This window comes from Balaenoptera ricei, chromosome 1, assembly GCF_028023285.1.
Source record: "Balaenoptera ricei isolate mBalRic1 chromosome 1, mBalRic1.hap2, whole genome shotgun sequence".
NCBI lineage: Eukaryota > Metazoa > Chordata > Mammalia > Artiodactyla > Balaenopteridae > Balaenoptera > Balaenoptera ricei.
The window spans coordinates 105,364,757-105,385,432 of NC_082639.1; the positions used below are offsets into that span (position 1 = coordinate 105,364,757).

At 37.4% G+C, this 20,676-nt stretch overlaps 1 protein-coding gene across 2 annotated transcripts in view; it reads right to left on the reverse strand.

Annotated features, from left to right (window-relative positions):
- WARS2 (tryptophanyl tRNA synthetase 2, mitochondrial) overlaps positions 1-20,676 on the reverse strand; it is an 86,625-nt gene that overhangs the window by 18,134 nt on the left and 47,815 nt on the right. For both annotated transcript variants that reach the window (XM_059928941.1, XM_059928951.1), the window contains exon 3: positions 3,420-3,500. In XM_059928941.1, the coding sequence (XP_059784924.1) occupies positions 3,420-3,500 (81 nt within the window). The remainder of the gene's footprint in view (positions 1-3,419; positions 3,501-20,676) is intronic.

The window sequence follows — 20,676 nt, forward strand, 5'->3', positions numbered from 1 at the left end:
GACATGAACCTAATTATAATGCTAAATTAGGAAATCTTTAAAGCAAGCAAGGGGTGATCTGAAGCCACCTGTAACAACATTCTATCTCAGTTCCTGTTAGTAACTCTGGCCATCTTCTGGCTGGCTTGTCTCCATGCTCCAGGCTTAGGGAGGAATAAGGTGAATCCGCTTCCCCACTGCCCCTTGAAACAGTCCTGCACTGCCACTATTTCTTTTTCATTTTATTAAAGTAAGGGCATAAGATTTTCTAGGTTCCAAATCAGATAAATTCTAGATTTCACAGGGAAGGTCAGAAAATACCATGAAATTAAATTTCTATAAATTAACATTAGTTAACATCAAACTGTGGAAACTTCCCAGAAAGTCTCACACTCTGCTATTGACAAAACTGTAATGTTCCCTTAAAATCACATTAAAACAAAACAAAACAAAAACCCTAAAAATCATGGCATTAAAAACAATGAAACTGGGTTTCCCTGGTGGCGCAGTGGTTGAGACTCTGCCTGCCAATGCAGGGGACACGGGTTCGGGCCCGGGTCTGGGAGGATCCCACATGCCGCGGAGCAACTAGGGCCGTGAGCCACAATTACTGAGCCTGCGCGTCTGGAGCCTGTGCTCCGCGACAAGAGAGGCCGCGATAGTGAGAGGCCCGCGCACCACGATGAAGGGTGGCCACCGCTTGCCGCAACTAGAGAAAGCCCTTGAACAGAAACGAAGACACAACACAGCCATAAATAAATTAATTAATTAATTAAAATTTTTAAAAAAAACAATGAAACTAAGAGAAAATTTCATCTAACCAATCCTAATTATCTGTCCTGAGAGTAAAGTGATCCAATAAACAGTACAGGTGGTATAAACCAAAATATTTCCTTAACAGGGAAGCTGATGGAAACACTGGAGGTGACAGTAGAAATATTTAACAACTGGCGATCACTGGGTGCTGAATGTGAGCCCTAGTGATACTAAGTCCCTTGCTGCAGGGAATCTGGCTTTCTGAGCAGAGCTACTTATTAGCAGGGGCTACTGTGTGCAGTTCACTGGTAATAGCTTCTAAGGCCTAGGTATACCATATCCTGTAAAATGACAAATGGATATTTTGGTATATTTTGGTGTGTAGATAAGTTTTATTTGTTTAGTTAATATGAATCACTTCCCTGAAATCCAAAGATTCCTGAATGAAATGAACAACTCAATTTATAAATTTGCATGATTCTGAGGACCAAACTCACGTGCTCACAACGCGGGGTTCCCCAACCAAAATGCAGACACACCCTTTGAGACTGGGTCTGAAGACAACAGCTTCTCTCTTTAATCATCTTAATGTTCCATAATTTAGTTACAAATTTTTCTAGTTACTTCAAGTAGTTTCTGGCTTACAGCACTACTAATGCTATAGGCCGTTCATAGGAAATTTGAAAGTTTGACCATACAATTCCTTCAGTACACCTTATTACAATGTTCATGATAAAGGCCAGTTTGCAATGATCATAGGGTAATTATAATAAAAAATTTAATTTGGAAATGAGCAAATGGGAAAAGAACCCAGTCTTTAAAAATTGCTACTGTATTAGATTTATAGTCTTTTTATAGTAGAATACTGGACCTTGAAACTACAAAGGAAGTGGGGAGGTGTGGAGAGCTCTATTACTTATTGGATGCCTATTATGGGCCCCAGATGCCTCACATCTGTGCAATCTCATCAATCCTCCAAATAACCCTGACCTCTGCAGCCCTGACCCTACCCTTCCTCCCCACTGTTTTGTCCCTCACTGCCCCAGTCAAAACCAACCTAGGGGTTCTTAGTTCTTCCCATAGAACTGGAACCTTTCCCTCCTAAAGCTTTTTACACTTTGTTTGTTTAACTGTCTGTTCCCAAATAAACTATAAGCCTCATGAAAGGGTCTGCATCCATCCATCCTGGTGACTGCAATACCTCCAGCACTTGGCGTGATATGAGACTAGCAGAAGGCATCACCAGTATTTGTTAATGAAGGAATGACCATAGAAGGCAGTATACCATGCTCTACGATTAAGACTGGCTTTGAAATCCATGTTTTCCCCAAAGATAAGAAATCACGGACTAGTAGAAGCCTTCTTTAGAATCATTCACTAGTAACGTGTTACCAGGAGGTCCTTAGACACTATTTTAAAGTGGGAGGGACTTCTCTGGTGGTGCAGTGGTTAGGAATCCCCCTGCCAATGCAGGGAATACAGGTTCGATCCCTGGTCCAGGAAGATCCCACATGCCACGCGGAGCAACTAAGCCCATGCGCCACAACTACTGAGCCCGCGAGCCACAATTACTGAGCCTAGGTGCCTAGAGCCCGTGCTCCACAAGAGAAGCCACCGCAGTGAGAAGCCCGCACACCACAACGAGGAGTAGCCCCTCCTTGCCCCAACTAGAGAAAGCCTGTGTGCAGCAACGAAGACCTAACACAGCCAAAAAAAATAATAATAATAATAAGTGGGAGCATTTCCCATTAAATCAGTTCTTATAAAAGGATTTCAGCATTCAGTGTTCAGCTTAGCATTACCATATTACGATAAAATGGGAAAGTCTTGTCCCAAACCAAAATGCGGTAGAGAACATTACAAAATTTTGTTTCTAACTCCTGGCAGGTAACGATTCTGCAGCATCACCAATACCTCCTATTTAGACACTGCCACATTAAAGTTCTGTCTGTTTTTCTCTGCAGCATATGTGAAGCCTTCTAAATAGGAAATCAAAGCCTTTTGAGGAAATCAATGGCCCTGAAAATATGCTGGAAAGACACTTGATACTAATATGAGTGTTGACATAGTGGCGGGCCACCTACCCTCAGGTTATCCAATTGCAAAATACATGGGAGTAAAGTACTTTGAATTACCCAATTTATATTTCTCTGCTGAATTTCTTAGAAAAAGAACAGGCTTAATTCTTCTGTGGGTTTGAACTGTTGCTTGGACTCAACTTGTTTAAATATTAAATATAATATGTTGTCTCTTCTCTCCACAATGAAAACATTCTGGCCTTAATGCCAGTTAATTCCGGTGGAGGCAACTTCAGAGTCCAGTAATCCAGAAATGGTGATCGTTCGTTAATTAGAACGTGGCACGTTCAAAGTCATTACCAAGTCTATGTAAAGGTCACTCAGGACCCACCATGCACAGATAAAATCAAATAATTAATAAGCTGGATATTTTCATCCAGTTTTTCAGTTGGAAAGAATCTTAGAGAACCCTCTTACTTTCCGTTTCATACCCTGAGGCGGTGAGGTTAAAGATGCTGGTCTAGCTAGCCACTAGAGTAACAGACCAGGGAGGCCAGCAAACTCAGGATTCCCAGAGCCTAACACAAAAATAAACAGAAAGAGGAAAAATAGCTGCATTGGGGACTGAACTTCTTTCTGTTTATTAATCAGATCACTGGCATTTACCTTCCACTGGTGTAAATGTTGTAATCGGGGTAGTCTGACCATGCAGGTAAGGATCCAACTTAATTGTGTGTGTTCAGACACCTGAAGAAATAAAATAGAACATTAACAAAGGTGGTCAATATCTTCTTGCATATAAGGCAAAACCAAACAGACAACAAGTATTACCTTGGTTAAAAATACCCCAAATGAGGGTAATTAAAAAAATTAAGGGGGCTAATTCATAATGCATAGAATTTTAGATGAAGAAGACATCTTCAAAACTACCCAATACCATTACTAGTCTAGTGTTTAAATCCTCTTCACAACATCCCTAGCAAGCAGCTGACAGTGAGAGGGTTTCATTATGTCCTGAGGCATCTATTTCAGCACAGGGCATCTAGTCGATATTTTATAATAACTTTGCATGGTGTGTAATCTATAAAAATATTGCATCACTATGTTGTACACCTGAAACTAATATAATATTGTAAGTCAACTATATGTCAATTAAAAAAGCCAATGTAATTAAGACACACACATGCACACGCACACACTGGTCAAATCCTCTCTAAACGAATTCTAAATATATGAAAGCAGCTGTAATATTTTACATGTAAATGGCAAAGAAAGGTACTGGACTTAAAGACTGAGTCCTTTAGACCCAGAGGAATTTGAAATTTAGGAATCACTTTATCATCTGAAAGCATGTTTTTAGATAGTTTCTATTTCTTCCCTTTTTTTTTTTTAAGAAGAGGTTTAGTCAACAAGAAAATATAATCTTTTCCCAATTTGTTTTTGTTTTAACCAAATTCAATCAAGTCACCAAATCTGGCAACAATTGGGATGATTCTTGGGTCCAGGCCAGGTTCTAATTGGTGACCTAGAATATAAGGCCTACGCATCCTGTTTCTGGACCCTGGGGATTCCGAGCCCTTCATCCATTGTGGCTTTTTGTGTGTGTGCCCATCTGATTTCCTTAAAAAGCAGAGGCTGTTGCCAGCTCTGAAAAGTGGCCCCAAATGTGTTCTTTGTGGGTTTTGCAAATGGAACATAAAGGAATGAAGCTGAATCAGCCCAGGCCTATTTTACTAGCAAGGAATCGCCATCTGGCATAAGATAATTTCTCGTTTTTTTCCCTCAAGTCATGGAGAGGGAAGAGCTGTTTTTCACATGTTTGACAAGGAATCGCTTTTAAAGTTTTGCAAGTCGCTGGGCTGAATCTGTCATCTTTCTTCCAAGAGGCATTTGGGGTTCATTGAGGGCAGTGACTTGACAGCACTGTCCATGCAAATTGCTAACTGCTGCTGTAAACAAACAGCTATCAGACAGAAACAGTAACCCTGGATGGAAGCAAGAGGATTATAGTTGCTTCCAATCACCAAGCAAAACACATTTCCATTAGGACTAATAAAACAAGAGCTGTTTTTTGACATGAAGAAGTAGGAGAGATTTTTTTTTTTTTTTCTTCTTTACTGAATTGGGGAAAGGAATAAAAACACAGAATATAACCATGGACATGTGGAAAGAGACAAGATGATTCCTTTCCTTCAACTAGGGCTCAAGAGCTCAGCTTTGGTGATATGCAAACAGCTACCATTATGTCTCCATGAAGTCAAGTATTTTCCAGTAGCTTTTTATTTGGCTATATGGAATGAAACTTATTGAATATTCTGCAGAGATCTTCCTGGTGTTTCCAAATAATGTGGCATTAATTAATTCAATTATCCTTATTTGGAAAAAGTAAGTAAAAGGTCAAAGGCAGTTAATTTTCGCAATTTATCTATAATATAATATTATAATTTATAATATAAATTAATATATCATTAATAATTACACAAGAAGGGTAGTATACTTTAGGATTTAGCTCTCTTAATTTATTCATATTCATGGCAACTGCTTGGAAAAGGTCAGATCTCTATCTGGAGAAAAGTGAAAATGGTATTAAATATAGTACGTTCTGCCTTATGTTGTGAAATCACAAACAAAATAACAATATAATCTGGTTTAGCCACAGAAAAACAAAAGCATGGAACAATAAGGTGGTCTGTTGACCATCCACAAACAAGTCAGCAGTGATTTAAGATTTCTGACCTCCTAATTATAACAAGTAAAGACATAAGTATTCTTCAGTTAACAGCAGTTTTGCCCATCTTGTTCACTGTTGTAAAACAAGAATCTGGCACACTGTAGGTGCTCAATAAATATCTGTTGAATGTATGAACAATAACCAAGGCTGCAGAAAGAATGGATAGGACCAAAAAGAATCCATTAGATTTAGCTACGGACTTGTTGGTGATCCAGGCAAAAGCAGTTTCAGGGGAGTGATTGGGATGAATGCTAAATCTATTATAGAAGGGTGGGTTGAAGCGTGACTAGGAGGCAGAATATGACGGCAGACGTACAAGAAGTATAGCAGAGTGGATAAGAACTCTCTCTCTGAGCTTAGGCTACCAGATCTGAATGCTAGTTCTGCCACTCAGTAGCTGGGTAACCCTGTGTAAATGACTTAACCTCTCTTTGCCTCAGTTTCATCATTTATAAAATGAGATTAACAACAGTAGCCACCTGACAGTGCTTAGTACAGTACCTAGCACACAGTAAGCACTCAATAAATGGTAGTTATTATGACTATAGATAACTTTTAGAAAGACTCTTTTAACTTTTTATTCTGAGATAATTATAGATTTGCATACAGTTGTAAGAAATAACACTGAGAGATCCAGTATACCCTTTACCCAGGTTCCCCCAGTGGCAACACCCTGCATAAATATAGTGCAATATCACAACCTGGAAATTGAATTTGATACAATCCATCCACCCTATTTAGGTTTCACCAGTTTTACATGTACTCATTGGGTGGGTGTATTTAGTTCAATGCAATTTTATCACATGTGTAAGACATTTCTTTATTAAGGAGTATAGAAATGAAGGTAACTAGTAGGGATTAAGAATAAAAATTTTGTTTTGTTTTTTAAGGTGGGATAGACCTACATCTTCCACTGAAATAGGAGGAGGAGAAATAAATACAGATGAGGATCTATCTTGTGGGATAGGAGTGGAGAGCAGAAAGTGAGAGAACTTCAACTCTAATGGGTTCTGTTATCTCTGAAAACAGAAGACAGGGTGATTAGAAATAAATGGGGTAAGAAATATACTCAGTGGAATTGCTGGGTTTGAAAGGAAGGAATAAAAGATATTTTGGAATAGAGCTGTATAAGACTTGATGCTTTGCTGGTGTTTTTGTGAATGAAAGAGGACAATCATCTGTAAAATACACTCATGGGGAAACACTGGTATTCTTCAGGGTAGACTAAAATGTTCTGCCTAAATATTTAAAATTTTAAAAAATTTGCAGAAAAAATTAAATCAGTTGATTGCATCTTTCCTTTGGTCAGTAAGGATTTTTAATACGATCTAAAAAGTACTAAAAATAAAGCAAAAATCTTGATAAATGAAACTACATTAAAATTAATGTAGTTAATTTTCTCTTTATCAAACACCACCATTAAAAGAGGGAAAAATGGCAAGTCACAGAGTGGGAGGAGCTATCTGCAAACCTATACAGAATATACTGGTACACAGACTATGTAAAGAATACCTACAAATTGGTAAGAAAAAAGCAGATAACCTTATACAAATTGGCCAAATGCATTAAATGCAAATTAGTCATGTGATACCACTACACCCTCACCAGAATGATTAAAATGAAAAACTCAAAATACTACCAAGTATGGCAAGGATATTGAGTAAACAGAACTCTTATACAGTGCTGTGGGAATGTAAATTGGTCCACCAACTTTGAAAACTGACTGTACCCACTAATGCTCAGCATTCATATAACATATGACCCAGGTATTCCATTTCTAGGTATATACCTAACAGAGATGTTTACATATGTTCACAAAAATATCTGTGCAAGAGTATACTGTAACAGCCCCATATTGTAAGTAATCCAAATGTCCACCTACAGAGAATGTATAAATTGTGGTATATTCACTCAACGGAATACTACAGCAATGAGGAAGACTGAATTACATTTAACAACAGGAAAGAATCTCACAAACATAATGTTGAATGAAAGAAGACAGACATAAAAGAGTATATACTAAATGGTTCAAATTATATTAAGTTTAAAAACAGGTTATCTTAGGGAAGGGATGTTTAGTGATTGGAAAGGGGCATAAAGGGCAATGCAAGTTACCCATGTAACTTGTACATGGGTGTGTTCAGTTTGTGAAAATAGGTAAAAGGCTTGTAAATCTAACTATACTTGGCCTTGAATAAAAGTTAAAACATTTCTGGTGCTTAAAATAAGGTGGAGGGACTTCTGGAATAGCAGAGCAATAACCTCTGAAAATCTGTTCCTCCATAAAAGCAATGAGAACACAAGCAAAAATTGTCAAAGTCAACTTTTACAAAACTCTGGAAAATTAGCCAAAGGCTTGCAATAATCTGAAGAGTACTTATTTAAGAAAAACATCCAAACCCCAGTAAAAACAGAGAGCTTTGTGGCATTTTAACTTGCCCGATTCCCATTAGCTTCTCCCCATGCCTGTGGTAGCCATGAAAACAGCAGCCTAGCAGCCACTGGAAGGGAATGTTAGGGATTGGAGCTCCTCATAAAGATCCAGCCCCAGAGAATCATCACTACTCGACCTGTCTGACAGCTCTCCATTTGGAAAATGGGGAAAAGCCCCATTTGCAGGGCCGGCTATTATTTGACCTGATTAGAGCTCACTCAGTGGGAAAAGCCCTAGCCCTAGGACACTTTTCAAATATAATCATCAGCAATGATTTAATATTACAGCTGCCCGAGGTGCTGATACCAGTAGGAGAAAACAAGAGGCTGTCTAGAAAACTTAAGGAGAAAAGCTGGGAAATGATATGCTTATAGAGTACTTTGAAAAGACCTGACACATTCCTGGGCCTCCAGCAGGCCACAAGTATGTGCAGGGCTGTGCACACGTCCAGGAAAGATCTGAGAAGACCCTAATCTCTTACCTCTAGCTCACCTTGAGGCCCTGTGTAAGCCCCTCAGCAAAGGGTTGAAAATATAGGAACAAAGCATTTAGACATTTCTGCTCAATCATTATCTGAGTACTAAGCTAACCCAGCAGAGACTGCAGTGGCCACACATGACTATGAAGACAGACTTTACAGAATTGTTGCAGAAAACTCACTAAGCAAACATAGCAACAACAAAAATGAACCCTAGGTGGTGGGTGGAGGGAAGATTTCACTAGTGAATTCCCATAAGCATTGAAAAAATTAATACCGATTCTTCACAATCTCTTCTAGAAAAATAAAAGACGAGGGCACACTTTCTTACTCATTCTAGGAGACGTGTATTATACTGAAACCAAAACCAGGCAAAGACATCATAACAAAAATAACTATAGGCCAATGACATGAATATAGATGCAAAAACCCTCAACAAAATACTAGCAAATTAAATCCAGCAACATATATAAAGAATTACACAACATAATCAAATGGGATTTATTCCAGAAATGCAAGCTTGGTTTAACGTCCAAAAATCGATCAATGTAGTACTACAGTAATTTAGAAAATGTATGGTATAAGGATAGAACATATAGATCAATGGAAAAGAAGTGAGAGTCCAGGAGTAAATCCTTACCTTTATGGTCAATTGGTTTTCAACAAAGACGCCAAGACAATTCATTGGGGGAAAGAATAGTCTCTTCAAAAAATAATGCTAGGGCAACTGAACATCTACAGGCATATATCTACAAGCAAAAGCATGATGTTGTAGCCCTACCTCTCACTACACATAAAACTTAACTCAAGATGGATCACAGACCTCAAATAACAGCCAAAACTATAAACTGCTTAGAAAAAAAATAGGAGCAGATTTTCATGACCTTGGTTAGGCAGTGATTTGTTAGTCCATATGACACCAATAACACAAGCAACAAAAGGAAAAAACAGATAAACTGGTCTTCATCAAAATTTTAAAATGTTGTGTTTCAAAGGACACCATCAAGTAAGTGAAAGACTGTTCACAAAATAGGAGAAGTTACTTGCATATCATGTCTGATGGGTAGCTGTATCCAGACTATGTAAAAAACTCATAAGTCAACAATGAAAAGACAGATAATCCAATTTAAAATGGCCAAAGGATTTGAAAAGACACTTCTTCAAAGAAGATATACAAATGACTAATAAGCACATGAAAAAATGCTCAACATCATTAGTCACTAGGAAATTGCAAATCAAAACCACATTGAAAAAAACAACACATTGAGATACCACTTTACACTCACTAGGATACTTAAAAAAAGACTGACAACAAAAAAATGTGGGGAAAGAAATGAAAAACTTGGAATCCTTATACAGATCTTCCTCAACTTACAATGGGGTTACTTCCTGATAAACCCATCATTGAGTTGAAAATATCCTAAGTTGAAAATGCATTTAATACATATAATTAATACAACATCATAGCTTAGCCTAGCCTACCTTAAACATGCTCAAAACACTTACATTAGCTACAGTTGGGCAAAATTAGCACAAAGTCTGTTTTACAATAAAGTGTTGAACATCTCATGTAATTTATTGAATACTGTACTGAAAGCGAAAAACAGACTGGTTGTATGGGTACACAACTGTCGTAAGTGTGTCTGTCAGTTGTTTGCCCTCGTGATCTTGTGGCTGACTGGGAGCTGTGGCTCGCCGCTGATGCCCAGCATCATGAGAGGGTATCAAACTGCGTATCGCTAGCCCAGGAAAATAAAAAAGAAATTCAAAGTTCGAAGTACCGTTTCTGCTGAATGTTTATTGCTCTTGCACCATTGGAAAGTCGAAAAATCGTATGTTTGAACCATCCTAAGTCAGGGACCCTCTGTACATTGGCGGTAGAACTCTCATACAAAGTAGTGCAGCCACTTTCAAAACCCTTTAACGGTCCTTCAAAATGTTAAACATAGAGTCACCATATGACCCAGCAATCCCACTCCTAGATGTATACCAAGATAACCAAAAACATGTAACTATACAAAAACTTTACACACAAGTTCAGAGTAGCATTTTTCATGTGGAAAACATCTGGAAAAGTGGAAACAACCCAAATGTTCACTGACTCATCATGAATGAATGAACAAAATGTGGTCTAGCCATACAATGGAATACTACTCCACAATAAAAACAAATGAAGTACTGATAAATATTACAACACAGACAAACCTTGAAAACGTTATGTTAAGTGAAAGAAGCCAATCACAAAATGCACTTGTATGAAATGTTCAGACAAGGCAAACCCATAGAAGACAAAGTGGATTGGAGGTTGCCATGGAGAGGGGAGAGGGGCAATGGGTACTGGGTTTCATCACGGAGTGATGAAAATGCTCTAAACTTGTTTGTGGCGATGGATGCACAACTCTGTGAATATACTAAAGGTCATTAAATTGTACACTTTAAATGAGTGAATCGTATGGTATATGAATTTTATCTCAATAAGGCTGTTTAAAAAACTATGCAGGTGGAATTCATCACAACTGTTCTTTGATGCATCATCCATTAATTATTCCGTGGCAATGAAGATAATGTAGTTTGAGTAGTCCTGATTTTCTGATCTTTGGCATGATCTCCACTTTCCTCCACACAGGAATTTTTCTCCCCACAGGAATAGATGGCCCTCAAATCAAAGCCAACTCCAGATCCTTTCAAAACGTGAGTGGGGAGAATGGGTTCTCATCAATGAAGAAAAAGATGCCAGAGCTGCTGCTGTGTTTGACGAGCCTCCCCTTCTCACTTAAGCCCACTCCATCAGGTTTCACCTCCACTGCTCCACTACAACCGTTCACCAGTCAGCAATGCTAATGGTTAAGATAAAGTTGTTATCTTACTTGATATATTAAACAGTATTTGACACAACTAATAATTACTTCTTCCACCTTGATTCACTTTCTTCACTTGGCTCCCCAGACACTGCATTATTGTAGTTTTTCTCCCAGTTTCAATACTTTTTCTTCTCAGTCTCTTTGTGTGGTTCCTTCTCTTCTCCCTGACCTCTTAATATTGCAGACACCCAGGTTTTAGTCCTTGTTTCTTTATTTACATTCTTTTTCACACTCTCTTTGCAATTTCATCTCATCTCATGGCTTTAACTACAATCTGTGTAACTGATGACTTCTAAATGTATAACTCTAGCCAGACCTCTTTGCTGAACTCCAGATTCATATATCCAACTCTCCATTCAGCATATTTGTGTGGATATCCAATGGACATCTCAAACTCAGTCTACCCAGAACTGAGCTCCTGACCCTCCTTCCAAACCTGCTCTACCACAGCTGTCCTTTCTGTTGGTGGCAACTCCACCCTTGCAGTTACTTAGGCAAAAACCTTGGAGTCATTCTTTACTCTTCTATTTCTCTCATACTCTATGCCTAATCCATCTGCAAATCTTGTTGCTTCTACCTTCAAAATATATTCAGAATCTCTTAGCACTTTCACCTCTTCTGCTGCTACCACTCTGGTCTGAGGCACAATCAACTTTCACCTGGATTGCTAACTGGTCTCCCTGCTTCCAACCTAGCTACAATGCGGTCTATTCTTAACAATAGCTGAAGTGACCCTTTTAAAACATAGATTGTGTCACTTCTCTGCTCCAAATCCTGCACTTCCCATTTCCTCAGAGTAAAAGCCGAAGTCCTTACAATGGCCTATCATGATCATCTCCTCCCTTTCAACCCTGTGACGTCTGGATTCCAATCCTCCTCCTTACCCGCTTTGTTCCCTCCTCTCCAGACATGCTGACTTCCTTGTGTTCCCTGAATACACCAGGCATACTCCCACCTTAGGAGCTTTGCACTGACTCTTTTCTCTGATAGGAATTCTCTTCCCCCAGAGATTCACCTCACTAACTCCCTCACATTAAGTCTTTGCTCTAATATTATCTTATCAAGGGGGTTCACCGAGCCACGCTATTTAAAATAGCAACATGTTTCCCTCAATGCCACTCCCAATTCCCCTTAATCTTTTTCTATATAACCTATCACCTTCTAATATACTTTATGTTTGGCTTATTCATTATAGTTTTTATTTATGTTGTGTTACCCCAACAGAATGTAGGTACTATGGTGGCAAAGATTTTTGTCTGTTTTCTTCACTGATGTAACATGAGTACCTAACACAGGACCTAGGACATGGTAAGTGCTCAATAAATATTTATTAAATGAATGCATGAATGAAATTAAACGTTTATTAATAGGGTGATGTCTAAATAAAGTGTGGCATATTTATATAATGGCACACTATACAACAAATAGAAGAAATGAACTAGATTTAGATGTATGACCGTGAGATCACAAAAGCATACCGCTGTGTGAAAAAAGAAAATTGCAGAAAGGTTCTACAATACGGCACCACTTGTATCATTTTTTTTTTAAAACCGCACAATTAAAAATATTATATTTACTCATTGGATTACACATGAAAACAAGTGTGAAAAATTGGCTAGATTGATATAGGCCAAGTCCAAGATTTGGTTGCCTGGGGACAGAGAAAAGGGATGTAGGGAGGAGGGGTGAAAGGAGTAGGCAAGGAAAGAATTAAAGGGTCCTTCAACTTTATTTGTTTAATATAGGAAGTCAAGCAAATATGACAAAATGTCAACAATATTCATCCTTGGTGTTGGGAACATGAATGTCTGTTATATTATCCCCTGTGTTTTGCTGAATTTAAATTTTTTTCAGAAAAATTTAATTAACAAGGAGAATACAGGATAGCATGATTCAAAAAAAATACAGCTGCTAGGTATCAATAAAAGCCATTCAAGCAATTAGCTGATTCAGTAAATCTTAGATCAAATGTCTAAGTGCCCCTTAGGATTTTACTATTTCCTATATAAATGTTATCTTCCCAGGAATCAGGTACTATAAGTTTTGGTTAGGACACCTGGAAGACTATTCAGACTCACAAATTCCCATTTATCATTTCCTCTTGGAAACTAGCAATTTCATGCTGAGTTATTTTTATTAGACTCTTATCATCCTCATCACAAATCCCCTTAACAGGAACCTTGTTTGGGGACCAATTTAAATTAAAAGAACTCTGTTATCAATGATAAACTCTCACTCACTCTCTTCAACTGGTCTGCCTCCCGTCAGTATTTATGTTTGCCAATGAATATCTATCTGTACACATTTGGATTCTTCTACGCTTTTTTCTTAGTCCAATACTTCCAAAGCTAAATAAGTAGCTTCTATAAGCCTGCTCCAGACTTAAAAGTCACCTCCGTCTAAGTCCTATTGCTTAGTGTGTATATGTGTGTGTATGTGTATACATATGTACCTCTTTACCTATAGCAGTGTACTAGTCAGCTTTTTCTAGGCTATGCTGGGTAACAACCCTAAATAAGCGGCCCACAGCAATCGTTTCTTTCTCATTCACATCACATATTAGTAGCTGTAGGCTGGCTTTTCCTCTGCTTTACATACCTTCTCATTCCAGGACACAAACTGAAGGAGTTAGAAGGAAGGAAGAGCAAGAGAGAACAAACATGGAATGGCTTGTAAACATCCTGCTTGGGCATGGTGTATAACATGCTCCCTCACTTTCCATTAGCTAAAGCAAGTCATGTGGACGAGCCCAACATGAGTGGAGTAGGAACAGTGCTTCTCCTGGCACTGTCAGTCATGCGGCAATGGATGAGGACATATAATCCTCATACATATGGGTTAGCAAACTGCTGCTCACAGGCCAAATCTGACCTGTGGATTGTTCTTATTCAGCCCATGGGTTAAGAATGGTTTTTACATTTTTAAAGGGTAGTCAAATATAAAAAAAGAGAAGAAGGAGAAGGAAAAAGAATAGGAAGAGGGGAAGAGGTGGTGGTGAAGAGGGTGGTGACAGCACCTGTGGCCTGCAAAGCATAAACTATTTACTATCTATGCTCTTGCAGAAAAAGTTTGCTGATCATTGTTCTTACAGGAAATGAACATGAATAATTAGGAATGATAACAATCTACCATAAATATGCACCCCCCCCCCAGCAATTCCTACTTTGAGGAAGAATAAGAGAGCTATCCTGTAGAGGACATGATGGCAGACGGTTTATTGTTGTTTTTATAAAATTTATCTCTTGAGTAAATTTTATGTTAAATTTTCATGTGGGTATATATGATAGCCCCCAAAACTTAGGTCCTAAAAAATAATGAAGATTTTGGGGACTACATTAAATTAAATACTTTTGTTCATCAAAGGACATAATCAACAAAGTGAAAAGGCAACATGTGAAGTGGGAGAAAATAAAGAACTAACTACCACAACTCAACAACAACAACAACAAAAACAACCTGATTAAAAAATGGGCAAAGGACTTGAAGAGTCATTTCTCCAAGGAAGTTATACAAATGGTCAACAAACATATGAAAAGATGCTCAACATCACTAGTCATTATGGAAATGCAAATTAAAACTATAAAATGAGATATTGCCTCATATCCATTAGGAAGGCTACTATTACAAAAACCCCACAAAACCCAAGAAAACCCACACACAAAAAAAAGAAAATAACAACTGTTGATGAGGATGGAGAAACTGGAACCCTTGTGCACTGTTGGTCAGAACGTAAAACAGTCCAACTGCTATGGAAAACAGTATGGTGATTCCTAAAAAAATTAAAAATAGAATTACCAGGTGATCCAGCAATATCACTTCTGGGTTTATACACAAAAGAAACAACAAGAATTCACTGTATAGCACAGGGAACTATATTCAATATCTTGTAATAAACTATAATGGAAAAGAATTAATATAATCGAATCACTTTGCTGTACACCTGAAACTAACACAATAGTGTAAATCAACTATACTTTGACTAAAAAAAAAAAAAAAGAATCCAAAGCAGGATCTTAAAGAGCTATTTGTATACTCATGTTCACAACAGCATTATTAAACATAGCCAAAAGGGGGAAGCAACCCAAATATCCATTGACAGATGAATGAATGGATAAACAAAATGTGATATATACACACAATGGAATATTATTCAGCTTTAAAAAGAAAGGCAATTAAGACACATGCTATAGCATAGATGAACCTTGAGGACAGTATGTTAGGTGAAATGAGCCCAGTCACAAAAAGACAAATACTGTATGATTTTACTTATATGAATTATCTAGAACAGTCAGACTCATAGAGACAGAAAGCAGAATGGTGGTTGCCAGCGTCTGGAGGTTGGGGGGAGGGGAGGAAATCGCTGTTTAATGGGTACAGAATTTCAGTTTTGCAAGATGAAACAGTTCTGGAGATTGTTTGCACAGTAAGATGAATATATTTAACACTACTGAATTGTACACTTAAAAAATGGTTAAGATGGTACATTTTATATTCATGTATTTTACCTCAGTTTTTTTAAAAAGTCTGTGTAAAGAAAAAATATAAACATATATCTAATGTTGGGAAAAAGTGGTTAATTTTATGTTATGTGAATTTCATCCCAAATTATTTTAAAAATTCAAGTGGAGGGGCTGGTTAGAGGTAAAAAGGAAAGATCTGGTTTCAGATATGTTGAAATTGAGATTTTGGAAAGATATCCAGAGAGAGAAGTCTAGAAGATTGCTAGAAACACAAAAAACTAGGAAGAAAGGTCAGGGATAAAGACAAGATTTGAGAGAAAATGGCTGAAAGTTATAGAAGTAGATGAGACTTCATGAGGGCAGAATATATATATATATATATAGAATAGATCTATCTATGTATCTATCTATCTGTCTATCTACCTATCTATCTACCTACCTACCTACCTACCTCAGGACAGAATTCTGAAGATTAAAGAGGAATCAATAAAGGAAAAAAATGAACTATCAGAGTAGGAGAAAAATGAAGTTACTGCTGTAACATTGGAGTCAAGAGAAAATTTTAAAAGGAACGAGCAGTTAATATATCAATGAATCAGAGTAGTAAAGAAGTATAAGAAGAAAAGACTAAGCACAGGTAAATTAGAGGTCACATTGTGCTTCATTTAAAAAAAAAAAAACACCCACAACCCTGGGTTGTGTTCTTTATCCTGTAGTATATAACAAATAAGTACAAAATATGTTTGTAAAAGATGTCTCTCCCTACATATATTTGTTGTTGTTTTGATTTGGATAAATAATGTTTAAACAAGGAAAAACATGAACTAAAATATCATCTAAAAACAAACAAAAATGATGAAAGTCTTATATCATAAGATGATTTTCATATTCTTATTTTAAACTCTTTTTAACTCTTGACTAAAATTCCCTAAAATTCTTGGCAGTAAAGATCCCTTCAGTCTAATTCAAAGCACTATCCTTGGCAAAGCTGCTCTCTTTTTAAAAAATTAATTTATTAATTTATTTTTATTTTTGGCTGCGTTGGGTCTTCATTGCTGTGCACGGGCTTTCTCTAGTTGCGGCGAGTGGGGGCTACTCTTCGTCATGGTACGTGGGCTTCTCATTGCGGTGGCTTCTCTTGTTGTGGAGCACTGCTCTAGGCGCGCAGGCTTCAGTAGTTGTGGCACACGGGCTTAGTAGTTGTGGCGCACGGGCTTAGTTGCTCCGTGGCATGTGGGATCTTCCCGGACCAGGGCTCAAACCCCTGTCCCCTGCATTGGCAGGCAGATTCTCAACCACTGTGCCACCAGGGAAGTCCCAGAGCTACTCTCTTTTAATACTTTCCTTGGAGTGGGGTCAACAGTTGCAACACTTGGTTTCATGGGGCTTTTTGCTGGTTTTACAAGAAGTTTAGGGAACATGTTACAACAGCAAATAAAATAATTAGTTTACTGACTAAACTTGTGAGCAGGTTGTTTCTTGGTTTCATTTTGAATGAGTGACTCAAAGCTCAGATGAAATATTTATGCCATATTTATTTTGCCTTTGTCATTTTAAATGTTTGAATAACAACTATATTGAACTGCTTGTAGTGTTCTCACACAGTTCTGTGGGTTCTTCTTTTCTTTTGACTTATATATCCTAAGTGCCTACTCATTAAAAAACAATTTTTAATACTAAATCAACTTTAGTGAGGCATAATGTACAAACAATAAGATGGACCCATTTTAGCTGCTCAGTCCGAGGAGTTCTGCCAAATCTATACATGTGTAACCATCGCACCAGTCAAGATATAGAACAGTTCAATGTCCCCCAAAAGTTCCTTCACACAGCTTTGTGGTTAATTTCTCACCCTTCCCTCATCCCTGCTCCTGGAAACCACTGATCTGTTTTTTGTTATTATGGATTAGTTCTGCCTGTTCTACAATATCATATAAATGTTAGTACATAATATGAATTCTTCTGTCCTTGGCTTCTTTCAGCATAATGTTTCTGCTATTCCTTCATGTTGTTACAGACTCCTTTTCACTGTTTAATAATATTCCATTGATTGAATATTCTACAATTATTTATTCATTCATTGATGGACGTTTGGGTTGTTTTTAGTTTGGAACTATTGTGAGCAAAAACACTGTGAACATTTACGTACAAGTCACTTTGCAGACAATGTTTGCATTTCTCTTTGGTAAATACCTAGGAGTGAAATTGCTGTGTCACTTGGTAAGTATATGTTTAATTTTATAAGAAATTGTCATTTTATACTCTTAACAGCAATGTATGAGTTCATGTTGCTCCACATCCTTACCAAAACTTAGCACTATCAGTATTTTTAATTTTAGTCATTCGAGTGGGTAAAATGGTTTTCAGAAAAAGAGTCATGTATTTGGAAATTAAAACACATATTTCTAAATAAATCACAGATCAAACAAGAAATAATAGAAATTAGAAATCATTTACAAATGAGTTATAGTGAAAATACTACATATCACAACTTTGTACATGCTGATAAAACAGTACTTAGAAGGAAATGAGTATTTATAATTATATTAGAAAAGAAGAATGGCTAAAAATTAATGAGGTCCACTTAAGAAGTTAGAAAAATAACAACAAAGTAATTTCAAAGAAAACAGAAGCAAGAGAGGAAACAATGAAATAGAAAAGAAAGATATGATAGAGAGGCTCACAAAACCAAAAATGCAAATTAAAATGAGATAGCATATTCTATCCTTTATAATGGCAAAAATAAAATGTCTAATTATATCAAATATTGCCATAGACCAAAAGGAACTCTTCACTTGTCGGGAATGTAAATTGGAATACCAATTTGGAGAGCAATCTAGCAATATCCACTAACACTGATGATATATATACATGTCATATATCCTCATGATTCCACTCTTATGTATGTACACCTACAAAAGCCTTTCAGATGTACACAAAAAGCATATAGAAGTATGCCCACTGCAGTATTATTTGCAGTAACAAAAAGTTGGAAAAAATCTAAATATCCTTTGCCAGGAAAATAGATAAATAAATTGTAATAGAGCCAGACAATGGAATATTGTAGAGCAGTCAAAATGAATAAATCTTGAACACATAACTAATGTTGCACACAAAAATATAGATGCAGGAAGATATGTGCAGCATGATGCTATTTACATAAAGTTTTAAAACATACAAAATAAATGATATGAATTGTTATGGCCAAATTATATGCAATACAAATATAAACACGTACATGGGAATGATGAGCATTAAATTCAGTATAGTGGTTACCTCTGGGGAGGCAGGAAACAGAATGGGATTAGAGAGAGCTAAACAGAAAGTTTCGACTGTACTTGTAATGTTTGATAGACACATATACACTATTGACACTATGCATAAAACAGATAACTAATGAGAACCTACTGTATAGCACAGGGAACTCTACTCAGTGCTCTGTGTTGACCTAAATGGGAAGGAAATCCAAAAAAGAGGGGATATATGTATATGTATAGCTGATTCACTTTGCTATACAGTAGAAACTAACACAACATTGTAAAGCAACTGTACTCCAATAAAAATTAATTTAAAAAAACCCTAGAAACTACATGCAGCAAGTATGCCAAAAGGTTAGCATTTCAAAAAGCAGCCATTCACCTTCATACTTTTCTGAATGTCTGAAATATTTCTTAAAAAGTCCTGAAAAACCTTTGATAACAAACGCCTGTGAAAATATTTTGTTATTGAGTATAAAGAGAGGCACTGCCATTAATTTGATCTCCACCTTCCAAATCCACTGTACCCTTAAACAAATCAAGGAGCCTGGGGTGGGGACAGTATGTGTGTGGTGATGTAGGGGGAGAGAGAAAGTTAACATCCGCCAGGAATTATACATCATATTATTTAAATATCCCTATTATAGACATTAAAAAGGGGGTTCAGAGAGCTTCAGTAACTTGCCCAGTGTCACTACAAGAAGAGATCACAGGGGCTTCCCTGGTGGCACAGGGGTTGAGAGTCTGCCTGCCAATGCAGGGGACACGGGTTCGAGCCCTGGTCTGGGAGGATCCCACATGCCGCGGAGCGACTAGGCCCGTGAGCCACAATTGCTGAGCCTGCGCGTCTGGAGCCTGTGCTCCACAGCGGGGGAGGCCGCGACAGTGAGAGGCCCGCGCACCGCGATGAAGAGTGGACCCCGCTTGCCGCAACTAGAGAAAGACCTCGCACAGAAACGAAGACCCAACACAGCCATAAATTAATTAATTAATTAATTTTAAAAATTAAAAAAAAAAATGGTACCCATTCTCACAATTTAAAAAAAAAAAAAAAAAAGAAGAGATCACAGTGAGATTCAAACTGTATCTGGCTTCAAAGCCCATACTCTTTCCACTACCGCCCTGATAGTAAAAAATAACTCTTCTTGGAGGTGTCATTAAGATATGACCTAACCCTGTAGTCCAGGATGCAAGCAGCACAAATACTACAGCTTCTCATCAAGTCACACATGAGTATAGATCTAGGCAAGGAAGTGGTACTAGTGGAAACTTTTTAGAGAAGGAAATAACATGAGGAGTTTGAGTTATATAATAATTTTCCTAACTTCTCTTTATTATTTATGCCATGGGCCATTTAGAACTTTTGTCTCTCCCGGGAAACTTTGGAAGTGACACCAATTTTACAAATAGATTCCTCAAGACCATTAACCTATATAGAGGTTTGTTTGCTTCCTTCCTATTATGAGTTGAATGTACACCTGTTGTTGGTAGCCTAACAACTTGAGAGTTTAACAAATACACATATGTACTCAAATATGCTTCCAAAATTACTAGGATAAGTGAAAACACAAAAGATTCTCTGTCCTAGTTTAGGCTTTGGCTTTTTCCCTCTAAGAGAAGGGACAATGAATGGGTCAGGTACAACTTTTGTTTGTATTCAGTGAGCCAAGATTCACGTAGTCAGTTTCTTTGGCCCTTATTC